Source organism: Cyprinodon tularosa, unplaced genomic scaffold, assembly GCF_016077235.1.
Source record: "Cyprinodon tularosa strain WSP-4 unplaced genomic scaffold, ASM1607723v1 ctg1954, whole genome shotgun sequence".
Classification (NCBI taxonomy): domain Eukaryota; kingdom Metazoa; phylum Chordata; class Actinopteri; order Cyprinodontiformes; family Cyprinodontidae; genus Cyprinodon; species Cyprinodon tularosa.
The window spans coordinates 3,515-16,515 of NW_024038710.1; the positions used below are offsets into that span (position 1 = coordinate 3,515).

Here is a 13,001-nt window from a genome sequence, read left to right on the forward strand (position 1 = left end):
AGGAGACAAAGACTAAACTCTTGAAACGGTTTATTTTCAAGAGCGAGTTCACATTAGTTGCAATCATCATCCAATGTGTGCAATAAGAAAAGGTCCTCTGTGTGGAACCACTGGACAGCTGAACGCAGAGGACCGTTCCAGTAACACCAGTTCATTCACACCTTCACTGCCTTCCCGTCTGTCACGGCTTTCCAGTTGGCAAAGATCAGGGCAGTGCAGAACATCTCATACAAGAAACACCAGCTATGGAAGGAGGGAGGTGGGCAGACAGTGGATGCTGCTACACCTGGACCCGCAGGTCCTCCCAGGACGTTAGCTGGCGTAGCGGCTGCCAGCGGCGTCCAGCATGACCGGAGAATGGCTTCCATTCCCCAACCCATGCTACGCTAACACCATCCTCGCTGCTTTCACTTCACCCAGCTGTGAGTCCTCCATAAAACATGACGGCTCCATGCTAACATCTGTTAGAAAAATCAGCTTTCTGAAAATATACATCCTTTGTCTGCTTCCTGTGAAAACAAAACAACGCTGTGTGGTTTGTAACTGAGTAACCTTAGGAGGAGCGGGGGGGGGGGTGAAGAGGAACGCACTGAGCAGGCAGCACCGACCGCGTTAATGAGCCCCGACCAGGAAACGCGTCAGGATCAGAACAGCAGGTGGAGCGTCTGTGGTTGCAACACGTTCTTCACCTCCAGACGTACAGTTTGGCTCCTCCGCTGACGAGGCGGCAGAGTTTGATATAAAAACCACTAATGGAACAGACCCTTGGATTATGCTGACGGTTCAGGTTTCACTCAATGGTTACAATCTGGATTACAGAGATTAAGAGAGGTAAGAAGTGGGAATAAAATCCAGAAGCAGTGTTTGTCTATCCCATAATATGCTCTAGCCGCTCTCCCTGAAGTCAGGCCTGGGTTCAGCCTCCAACAGGTTCCTCCTCTACTGCTGATGTAAGAAGATCAGAGCTATAAAAGCTTCATAAGCGCTTCAGCACAGGACCTGTCAGCTTTCCAAGTCAGACTTCAGATCACAGCGACCTGTTTTATTTAACCAACCAAGAACCCAGAAGCTCTGAGTAGAACTGAACACATTCTGGGTCTGGGAGGATCCGGCAGAACCAGCAGTCAAATCCCATCCTCAGCACATGATCGGTGCTGAGGATGGGAACTGGGTCAGTGGAAGATCCTGCCTCAGGTGTGGGCTTTGACTAGGCCCTGGGAACATCTCCATCATTGTTTTCTCAGCTATTCTTTTAAGGGTTTATTTAAAGCTACCCGTACAGCAGTGGTGTCAAAGTACACACCTTTCTTACTTACGTAGAAGTATAGATATTTACAGACCTTTCAGACATTTCAACATCTTTTTCTGAATCCCACATTGTAGCATGGCATAGACAATTCACGTTAGCAGTTTGAAGAACACCTGCTTGCTTCTGATGATTTCCTTTAGCTAACCAATGAGTGTTTGCGTTAGCATAAAGTTCTGCATTAGCATCAGATTAGCGGCGCCTGGCTGCTGCTAATGTCAGTGAGGGAGGTAGTTTTACAAGCAATCCTCCTACAGTGACTGAATAATGTTCCATTAGCATTTAGTAATAATAACAGTAATAATAAAACCTTAGATGATGGATTAGGTTAACATCAATAATCCAATATGGCCGCCATGCTAGCCGAATGTTTTAAGAGTGGCTGGTTTGAATTCTTTGTCGACTCTTTAAAATTTTAATTTGGATTTAAAAAACTGTTCTGTAAAGTCACTAAATGATTTCCACATTTTCTTCAGTGTTTGAATGGATAGAAGGGTGAGAATCTCCTGTCGACTGGACTGGCTAATAGCAGTTAGCCAGTCATGCTACATAGCTAACAGCAGTTAGTGTCACTACCGGATCCGTGCGGTAAGCAGGATCTGTACAATCAGCTTATTTACACATAGGCAAGCAGATATTCATCCAGGTCGCTAAGAATAATGTAATTATGGTACTAAGAATATTTATTTCTATTCTTAACTCTCTAAAGAATGCTAATACACATCTTTAAAACATTTTATGATTTTTCTGAGGCAATTTGATGCTTTTTCCATTTTCTTCATTAAACAGCTTCTCTGACGTCATCATGGGACATGCTCAGAGCAGTAAATCTGATTAAACCATGTTAATCTGCATTTTAGATGGTTCTTTCTTTAGATTACGCACTATATACCCTAATGTTCACACAAAATTAAAACTCAAAAAGACTAGATTTATACTTAAATCCAAAGCTGATAAAGTTAGCTCCAGGAAGTAGCATAGCATCCCATTTCCTGTACAGATCAGGAACAGAGTGATAAAACAGAACAGATTTTAATGCATTTATTTTCTCAGTAAATACATTATTAAGCTGTAACACATTATAATTTATTACGCTTAATATTTTCAGTGAGGGAAAAGCGTAATTTAGATCTATTTTAGAAAGTAAAATTGAGGGCGACCCGGATGTATATATGGTTGCCCTGATGAGCTGAAGGTACTGCTGCTAGCCATGTTGCATTTGGTGCTACATGTCACGACCCGAACCGTGCCAGTAGTATCAAATGCAACATGGCTAGCAGCAGTTAGCATCAAAATGCTAAATGGCTAGCAGCGGTCAGCACCAAATGCTACATGGCAAGCAGCAGTCAGCACCAAATGCTACATGGCTAGCAGCAGTTAGCACCAAATGCTACATGGCTAGCAGCACTTAGCATCAAAATGCTACAAGGCTAGCAGCAGTTAGCACCAAATGCTACATGGCTAGTAGCAGTTAGCACCAAATGCTACAGCCACTGGGATAGGAAACCAACGTACTCAGGCAGACCCACTAATTCTTCTGGAGGACATTTTTTGGAGGTTCTGCCTTTCTGGTTCCATGATTAGAAGGAGACTTGAGACCTTCCTCAGGTCCTTCAGATTAGCTAACGGAGGCTTTCAATCCAAAGGGTCTTTAGAAAATGATGGAGCACATCTGGTAAGAGGATCGGTCTAAACTCAGGATGAGCTGGTCTGGTGCTCAGGAACGTGTTCAGTGCTGTCCCCCCCGTTTCAGGCTGGGCTACCTGAGCCAGGACACCTTCACCCCCCCCCCCCCCTGATTGTCTGAGCATTCGAACCCGTGCGGTCTGTGAGGTGAGTGTGTGTCAGTGTGAGGTCCGGGTTCTAGCAAACACTGTAGTCTATTGCTTTGAGAAGAAGGCAGCACTTCACGGAGGAAACCAGGAGGTATAAGGTAGGGCGAGGTCAGAACCGGGCTACAACTGGGTCAGGACCGGGGTAGAGCTGGGCTAGAACCCCCCACCCCCTAGAATGAGGCGCCCATCTTTGTTCGGGTCACCTTGCCTTTCAGGCAAAACATTATGACCATCAAGTGGGGACCACTGATGTTCTCCTGGACCTTCTCCGATGATCTGGGACTGAGGAGCAGGTGGACTGGTGGATAATGGGAGCTGACCAGTGCCTTCCCAGTTTAGAACCGCTTTTAGAGGACAGATGGTCCGGTTCTGGCAGTAACTGGACCCACTGCACAGGGTATAAATGCTGAACCCAGATTGTAATCTGACCTTTGACCTTTTCCAGACACAGCTGGAGCTCCCATTGCTGAGAGACGGGATGCTGGTTCTGGTAGGGAGCTGCCAGAACCAGGAGACCAGAACCTTCCAACCCGTCCTGGCTGATTGTGGACCACGGCCTGCGCAGCAGAACGACTCCTCCACCTTCATTCCCCTTCAGCTGCGTTCCTCCGACCGTCGGACCAATCTGGATGTGATGCAGAGAAGGTCTCCATGGAAACCAACGCAGAGCGACGTTAGAACGTCACATGGTGTTTCTCAGGAGGCCATCTGAGGAGCAGTGTCAGGAACACGCAGCTTCCCTGGAATAGGTAACATCCAGGAACAGAACTTTGGAGACCAGTGATTGGTCAGCGTCTAGTTACCATGGAAACAGCTCTGCATAAATCAAAGCAAGCGCTACAGAACCAGATATTACTCCAGGTTCTTCATCACAGGTTCTCTGTTCTAGCTTCTTTATATTAGGGTCTTTATCGTAGAATTTATGCTCTAGATTATTTATTCTAGATTCTTCAGTCAGAGTGTTTTTATTTAGATTTTTTAATCCAGATCATTTATTCTATGTTATTTATTCCAGGTTATTTATCCTAGATTTGTTTTGGTTCTTTATTCTAGAGCTTTTATTTCAAGTCCTTCTCCTAAATTCTTTATAATAATTGTTTTATTCTTAGTTATTTATTCTTACCTATTTTATTCTAGGTTCTATGTTAATTTGATTCTCCACCCAGATTTTTTATTCTAGGGTTTTTACAGATAGTTTATTATAGGTTCTTGATTCTACGTTCTTCATTCTAGGTTCCTTATACTTGGTTTGATATTTTAGATTCTTCATTCCAGGATTTTTTTTATCCTGGGTTCTGTATTCTATGTTCTTTATTCTAGGTTTTCTATTCTATGTTTTCTTTTCTAGTTTCTTTGTGAAGCAGTTCTGATTTGCTTTATCTGGGTGTTCATTAGACTTTCATCATCTAGAGAAACGTGTCAAAGGATTAAACACAAAGAATTAAAAAAAATGTAATTGAACTGAAATATTTTTATCTAAAATATTTTACTGCTGCAAAAATAAACATTTGGATTCTTACAGAAAAATAAAGGGTTCTATTTGTTCTCATTTGGACACATCGACATGAAAAGATGGATGGAATAAGTTTAGCTAGAGGCTAGCAGAGCTAGCAGAGCTAGAGGCTAGCAGAGCTAACAGAGCTAGAGGCTAGCAGAGCAGAATGTTGGTTCTGCTTCTTATCGGATCTGAATGGGAGGAACAGCTGCTGATGAATCAATCTGTGGACCTGATCTGAAGATCAGTGAGACACGATGAACGGAGTGAGACATGGAGGTGGGAGACCTACAGGTCCTATAGCACCTGCAGGACAAGTCGGACCTGTAGGACCTATATGACCTGTCGGACCTATATGACCTGTCGGACCTATATGACCTGTCGGACCTATAGGACCTATATGGCATGCAGGACAAGTTGGCCTATAGGACCTATAGGACCCGTGGCGCTGCTGCTTCTTGTTGCATAAATCCAGATTGTTCCGAGGGCTCCTGAACGCAGCTCTGCGGGTTCCTGCGGTTGCGGCGCCGTGTTTCCACCGCCTGACAGGCTAAACCATCCATGGACCAATCAGGACAGAGGTTCAGTTGGTCCAATCCTCTGTCACCTTTTAGTCAACTGTAGGACAATGAAGGGAAACCAAGTCCTGAACGTGGAGGTGAGAAGAAAACCAAGAGGAAACAGGCTGTTCACGAGGAATAGGTCCTTCCAACCTGGACCAGACAGCTAGTCCTAGTCCTAGTCCTAACTATGGAATGAAGGGACGCACAGTAGTGCTATAAGAGGGTTCAGGGAGATGGGCCCTCAGCTGCTGGGCCCCTGAGGCTTTGGAGACGCACGGTGACACAGTCCAAGTCCATCTGTCAGTCCTCGAAGACCTCCAGGAAGAGCGGAGGGAAGAGCTCGTTGGGACACTCCACCTTCATGTGCAGGAAGCGGCTGGCGTGGCAGGCGCCGATCATCCGCAGGTCCGTCACCTTCATCAGCAGCTTGGGCCAGAAATGGGCCACCTTGTGCTTCCGGTAGTTGATGTAATGTTCAAAGGCCAGCAGGAACTGCTCTTGGCAGCGCTCGATCCGCTCCACGCTGGTCAGGCCTGGACGATCTGGACAGAGAACAAGCGTTACCTGACAGCTAGGGGGCAGCGTAGAGCCCTGACTGTCCTACAGCCCAGAGAGGCTGGAACAGACCTGGACCTGGAGGACGAGCTCCGAGGTCTGCTGGAGCTTCTCCATGTCCACGTCTCTATCTCTCTCTCCATGTCTATTTCAATGTCTCTGCGTCCATGTCTCTCTGTCCATGTCTCTATTTCTGTCCATGTCTCTGTCTCTCTGTCCATGTCTCTGTCTCTCTGTCCATGTCTCTATCTCTCTGTCCATGTCTCTATCTCTCTGTCCATGTCTCTATCCCTCTGTCCATGTCTCTATCTCTCTGTCCATGTCTCTATCTCTCTGTCCATGTCTCTGTCTCTCTGTCCATGTCTCTATCTCTCTGTCCATGTCTCTGTCTCTCTGTCCATGTCTCTGTCTCTCTGTCCATGTCTCTATCTCTCTGTCCATGTCTCTATCTCTCTGTCCATGTCTCTGTCTCTCTGTCCATGTCTCTATCTCTCTGTCCATGTCTCTGTCTCTCTGTCCATGTCTCTGTCTCTCTGTCCATGTCTCTATCTCTCTGTCCATGTCTCTGTCTCTCTGTCCATGTCTCTATCTCTCTGTCCATGTCTCTGTCTCTCTGTCCATGTCTCTATCTCTCTGTCCATGTCTCTGTCTCTCTGTCCATGTCTCTGTCTCTCTGTCCATGTCTCTGTCTCTCTGTCCATGTCTCTATCTCTCTGTCCATGTCTCTGTCTCTCTGTCCATGTCTCTATCTCTCTGTCCATGTCTCTATCTCTCTGTCCATGTCTCTGTCTCTCTGTCCATGTCTCTATCTCTCTGTCCATGTCTCTGTCTCTCTGTCCATGTCTCTGTCTCTCTGTCCATGTCTCTATCTCTCTGTCCATGTCTCTGTCTCTCTGTCCATGTCTCTGTCTCTCTGTCCATGTCTCTGTCTCTCTGTCCATGTCTCTATCTCTCTGTCCATGTCTCTGTCTCTCTGTCCATGTCTCTGTCTCTCTGTCCATGTCTCTATCTCTCTGTCCATGTCTGTCTCTCTGTCCATGTCTCTGTCTCTCTGTCCATGTCTCTATCTCTCTGTCCATGTCTCTGTCTCTCTGTCCATGTCTCTATCTCTCTGTCCATGTGTCTGTCTCTCTGTCCATGTCTCTATCTCTCTGTCCATGTCTCTATCTCTCTGTCCATGTCTCTGTCTCTCTGTCCATGTCTCTATCTCTCTGTCCATGTCTCTGTCTCTCTGTCCATGTCTCTATCTCTCTGTCCATGTGTCTGTCTCTCTGTCCATGTCTCTATCTCTCTGTCCATGTCTCTATCTCTCTGTCCATGTGTCTGTCTCTCTGTCCATGTCTCTATCTCTCTGTCCATGTCTCTATCTCTCTGTCCATGTGTCTGTCTCTCTGTCCATGTCTCTATCTCTCTGTCCATGTCTCTATCTCTCTGTCCATGTGTCTGTCTCTCTGTCCATGTGTCTGTCTCTCTGTCCATGTCTCTATCTCTCTGTCCATGTCTCTATCTCTCTGTCCATGTGTCTGTCTCTCTGTCCATGTCTCTGTCCTCTTGTCTCTCTAACCAGAATCTATTGAACTGTTTCAGCTAAAGGAGGCGTAGCGCTCTGACGCTAACGGCTTCCTCTGGCAGACAGTCCATGGTGACTAGGGGACGGGTTAGCCGTGTCCCCATCAGAGAGCAGAGCAGACGGCCCTGCGTCCTCCTGCATGTCAGCAGCAGTATTGATCTTCAGTGAGGAGCCGTGCAGCACAGCCGGAGCCAAGCTAGCGGGACAAAGCTCCTCACATTGATTAGGCTCATTCATTGATTGTTTAATATGGATTTCATGTCAAAGCCGAGTGTTCAGCCAATCTGAGTGACGACAGAAGGAGACGCTCCAGAGACCCGCCTCTGACTAACCTCAGCTCCAACCAGGCAGCGCCAGGAGGAGCCTGCAGGACTCACCGGAGGAGAGGAGGATGACCGCCTGCAGGAGAGCCACCTCAGAGTCGTCCAGGTTGAAGGAGGCCAACGACACGCCCAGGTCAAAGATGGCGTCCGAGACCACGCCCAGCCCCCCGTTCTTCAGCTGACCCCGGGTCACCGCCATCTCGCCGTTGAGCGTGAGCGTCTCGCTCTCCGGGTCGTAGCGGACGGCGGCTCGCAGAGACATGATCTCCATGCAGCAGCCCTTCAGCAGGATGATCTGATCCTCGCATGGCAGCTGAGGACGGCAGGACAGGCAGCGTCAGAGCGCGCCGAGGCTAGCTGCCATGCTAACAGCGCTAACCCACAAACCCAAAGGTGAAATATCATAAAAAATAAACTAAGAATTCTTTAAAATCGTCCCTTCGTTTTTATTTGAGACATAATTCAGATATAATGACTTTAATTTGTACATTTTTCTAAAAGTTAAACTTATTTGAACAAAGAAAAACATTCTGAAATAAATCCTAAAGTTTTCCTACAAATATGAAAGAAAATAGAAACTTTTTCAGGAGGAATGTTTAAAGAGTAAGTTAGCCTTTTTGATCACCTGCACCCCCCATCAGTATTTGACTGAGCGGCCTATAAAGGGTTAAAACAGAAATGGTTCGGCCCACAGAACCTACCTCACAGAACATTGGCAGCTTTTTGGCAAAGTCCACCACCCGGGTTATGGCGGGGGTGATAATTTTAGTAAACTGACTGAAGGCTTCAATGTCCACCTTGTTCTCCTCGGCTGCATTGACCATGGAGGCTTGAGCGCAGTCCTCAGGCTGGAGGACAGGAGACAGGAGGACGTATGAGTCTGTGTCCACATGTGCACAGGTGCGTGAAAGCTGGGCTCACCCCGAGCGTCCTACCTTAGCATCCTTCACCCCTGCTGCGCTCTGGTCAGAAGTATAGAATAAATTACATGTTATTTCATTAAGAAGCATAGCTTCCTCGACCTGTTGGATGATCAACAGGAGGTGAAGTTTCAATGAAGAACCCGAGAGAAGTCAACTGAGAAAAGATCAAGCTGAGGACAGAGGAGAGGCGACAGACTGCCCAACTACACGAGTTTCTGGGACAGGATTCAAACCTTCAGATCTGCCATTCCCCCCCCATCATCGTTCAATTCTATTCAGTTTATTTCTATAGCTCCAATTCACATCATGTCATCTCAGGTCACTTTCCAGTTCACCAGATCATCCAGTCAGATTGATTCAAAGTTTTCTATCTAAGGAAAACCAGCTGATTGCATCGACTCATTGACTCTTCATGCTTGTAGCGACAGTGGAGAGGAAAAACTCCCTTTGAACAGGAAGAAACCTCCAGCAGAACCAGGCTCAGTGTGAGCGGCCATCTGAAGCGTTCATGGAATCCGGCCCCAGAAACTCTGCACTGAATCAGGAGTTTGTTAGCAACAGAAACGGCAGGAAGCTGGAGAGGAAAGGGGGGGTTAGTGTCAGAGGTCAGGAGACGGACATGTTCCGTTCAAAGACTGGTGCTGCGTTCAGGAGCACCCGTCCACCGTCCAGCTAACTGTCCTCATCTGCTCTACAAGGACAAGAACAACACAGGGACACGTTAGCATGGCTGAGGAGGAAGAGGAGGGGCTGGGAGGGAGGGAGGGGGGGCAGAGGAAATCAATTCAGTCACAGCTGTGGTGGTGAGGAGGGGAAGGGAGGGGGGAGGCAGCGGGGGGGAGGAGGGGTCTCACCAGGAACTTCCTCTTCTGCTTCCAGTGGTTGCCCTGGGCGTTGGTGGACATGTGGGCCTCCGTCACCAGGCGGATCAGCTCCCACTCGTCCTGAGTGGGCTCCTGCCGGTCCCACGCCGTCTTCTGCAGCTCCTCCTTGCGCCGCCGCTCCCGGTTCTCCTCGATCAGCTTCCGCTTGGCCAGCCGCTTGCTGTCGTCAAGGACCACTGGAGCGAGACAGGGGTCAGAGGTCAAGCTTTCATGGTTCCAGCGGGCGCAGTGCAAACCGCTGCTCTGCAAACACCTGATGGACGCGTCCGTCTCAACCCCCCCGTTAAAAACAGGGATAGATCCGATTTATTAGCAAATTAGTTTGCTTTCTAATTAATATATCATTAATTAGGACTTAGAATAAAATGTTTCCTTTTTTCCTTTTTAAGAAGCAGAAAATAATTAACAGAATAAAAACATCAGAGCGTCTAATTGGTCTGGAAATGGTTCCTGACTGTAGAGCTGCAGCATCTAGATAAGAACAGCAGGTGTTTGATCTGCAGGAATGAAAGCTGTGATGATGTCACTGAACGCTGTGATGATGTCACTGAACGCTGTGATGATGTCACTGAACGCTGTGATGATGTCAGAACTTTAACCCAGATTCTGAACCTAAAGCAGGTCCAGCTGCTGCAGATTATTAGATGTTAGTCTAACAGATTAGGAGCGTTTATTTTCCAGCCCAGCCGGGTGGATCGGACCGGTACCGGACCCAACGGCGGCGGCGGAGGGACTCACAGTCTGTGGCCATTCCCACTGCGATGCACTTCTTGAAGCGACATTCTTGGCACTGGTTCCTGGTCACCTTGTCGATGACGCACCTCCCCTCGTACTTGCAGGCGTAGGTGGGGTTCAGGTTCTTCTGGATGGTTCTCCTGAAGAAGCCCTGCAGAGGAAGCGTGTGCAGTCAGCGCGCCGCTGCGCCACACCAACCCCCGCCACCCGTCCAGCCTACCTTACAGCCCTCACAGGTGATGCAGCGGTAGTGGTAGCCCGTGGCTTTGTCCCCGCACACCACGCACAGCTCGTCCTTGTCCAGGTAGCTGGGTATGTACCCTGCAGAGAGACACCTCAGATCAAACCCCCGTCCAGCTCACTTCCTGCTCCACCTTTACAGCAAACAAGATCCAGCTTAGAACCAGCGCCGCTCCATGGTGCTAATCCTGCTTCCATCAGTAACTGGGCCAATCAGGGCGCTAACAGTTAGCGACGCTGCTGAGAAATGCTAACTGTTAGCCTGTTTATTAGCTTCCTCATTTCTAGGAATCCAGATCTGTTCTGTTTCAGGAAAGCAGGAGGAGAATGTTTCTCACGGCCGCATGTTCCTGGATCCTCTCATCACATCTAAACACATTCAGTTTTTTCCTGGATAATTATTCCAAAAGAGAGAAAGTTGAAAAGATAAACCTAAAAACACTGCTGGCTGCTTCTGTTTGATCCGGGCCCAGATTAGTTTCCCCCTTCCAGGTAATCTTCCAGCTAGCCGCGTTAACGCCTCGCTCCCTGTTTGGTGCCGGTCCTAATGAGATCAGAGCTCAGCCTCCGCAAACCCATCAATGCCTGTCATATTAAAACAATTCATCAAACATCAGCCTTATGTTGCCTCAGCATCGATCAATACGGAGCCTGGATCAATACGGAGCCTGGATCAATACGGAGCCTGGATCAATACGGAGCCTGGATCAATACGGAGCCTGGATCAATACGGAGCCTGGATCAATACGGAGCCTGGATCAATGCGGAGCCTGGATCAATACGGAGCCTGGATCAATACGGAGCCTGGATCAATGCGGAGCCTGGATCAATACGGAGCCTGGATCAATACGGAGCCTGGATCAATGCGGAGCCTCCACCATGACAGGTGGAGCCGCTAGTCGTCCAAAACTCCCGTCATGGGAAGCGTTTGGACCAGAGCAGCGTGGCCCCGTACCTTTCCTGTGGGCCCCCTGCATCCACTGCAGATGGGAATAGTCGGCTTTGACGTCGGGGAAGAACTCAGGCTGGTGGTGGAAGTGGCTGAGAGGAACCTCCATGTTGCAGAACTCGTTCTTGAAGGAGGACGGTCCGGCGTAGGCGCAGGAGAAGTGCTGGCCGGGGGGCCAGGCCTGCTCCATGCAGGGCGGGTGATGCAGAGGCTGGGGCTCATAGTGGCCGAACCCGGGGCCCTCTGCGGGGAACATGCAGTGCTCCCCCCCACTCTGAACGCCATAGCCCGTGACGCCGGAGTGCGGCAGCTCATACATGTCTGGGATGCAGAAGTTCATGATGAAAAGGTCCTGATGAACATGAAAAGGTTTTCAAGAAGAAAGAACCAACCAGAAGCGCTCCGTCATCCAAACAAACGCTCCTGAAGCTGCATCCAGAATAAGTCCAAACCTTTGATCCAGTAAATCCACAGAGCACAGACTACACCTAGCAGCGCCCCCCCCCCCTGCCGAATTGGGAGGCAGATACTTATGACGACGACGGGCTTTAATCTGACGCTCCGCAAATCCTGGATGTGCCACTTCCACTGACAACGTCACAGATTACAGTCTGCAGGAAGAACCGGGCCACCAGCTTCAGGCAGGACGGACCCAGAACCTCCAGAACCACCGGTCGGGTCGTCCCAGATGACCCCAGAACCCCCTGAGCTGCTGGGATGTTCCTGATCACAGCACTAAGTTAGCGGGTGGCTTCCTGGTACCAGAGACACTAGCTAAGAGGACAGGACTGGACCAGCTGTGTCCTCCTCCTCGGCAGACCTTCTCTAGTCTTTGGTTGGACTTTAATTCCTATCCCTCCACTTTGGACAGATTAACGGACAGAGACACACCATCAGCCAGCCCGGCCCAGTAAAGCACCACCCGCCAGCCCAACGCTGTGGATCCATCATTTATCGGTAGAAGATCAGACGATGTGAAGAACTCATCACCAGAACCAGTTTTCTCAAAGTTCATGTAAACATCCTCATTTCCATATGTCCCAGTGTTTCCACTCAGACGCTCTAACTGGGTGGATTGATTGTTGTTGCTAATGAGCAGCGCCATGCTGAGGGCGCGGTCCACTTCAGATTATATGCTTAGTCTGACTACAGGATCCACTCAGCCATATTGATCAGGCTTCCTGTTCAATACTGGAGGGATAAGCTTTAATACCAGGAGGAGGAGACCTGAGGACCAGACACAACCACCCACTCATAGCAGACATCCATCCATCCATCATCCATCCATCCATCCATCCATCCATCATCCTTCCATCATCCATCCATCCATCCATCATCCATCCATCCATCCATCCATCCATCCATCCATCCATCCATCATCCTTCCATCATCCTTCCATCCATCCATCATCCATCCATCATCCATCCATCATCCATCCATCATCCATCCATCATCCTTCCATCCATCCATCGATCGATCGATTAATTATCGATGGATAAAGGATGGATGGATGGATGGATGGAAGGATGGAAGGATGATGGATGGATGATGGATGGATGGATGATGGATGGATGGCTGGATGGATGGATGAAAGATGGATGGATGATGGATGGATGATGGATG

The 13,001-nt window shown here is 48.6% G+C and overlaps 1 protein-coding gene across 4 annotated transcripts; it reads right to left on the minus strand.

Annotated features, from left to right (window-relative positions):
• Window positions 1-4,982: 4,982 nt before the first annotated feature.
• Window positions 4,983-11,841, minus strand: thrb (thyroid hormone receptor beta). Of its 4 annotated transcripts, none has more exons than XM_038283591.1 (9): window positions 11,385-11,841; window positions 10,410-10,510; window positions 10,193-10,340; window positions 9,425-9,630; window positions 8,583-8,669; window positions 8,349-8,495; window positions 7,702-7,960; window positions 5,077-5,741; window positions 4,983-5,023 (listed from the first exon to the last, which is right to left on the minus strand). In XM_038283591.1, the coding sequence occupies exons 1-8, from the start codon at window positions 11,716-11,718 to the stop codon at window positions 5,500-5,502; spliced, it is 1,524 nt and encodes a 507-aa protein (XP_038139519.1). In that variant the 5' UTR covers window positions 11,719-11,841; the 3' UTR covers window positions 4,983-5,023; window positions 5,077-5,499. The 4 variants fall into 4 exon arrangements, with proteins under 4 accessions (XP_038139519.1, XP_038139521.1, XP_038139522.1 ...); XM_038283593.1 differs by having other exon boundaries at window positions 8,583-8,609; window positions 11,385-11,839; XM_038283594.1 differs by lacking the exon at window positions 8,583-8,669 and having other exon boundaries at window positions 11,385-11,840.
• Between the last annotated feature and the right edge of the window lie 1,160 nt (window positions 11,842-13,001).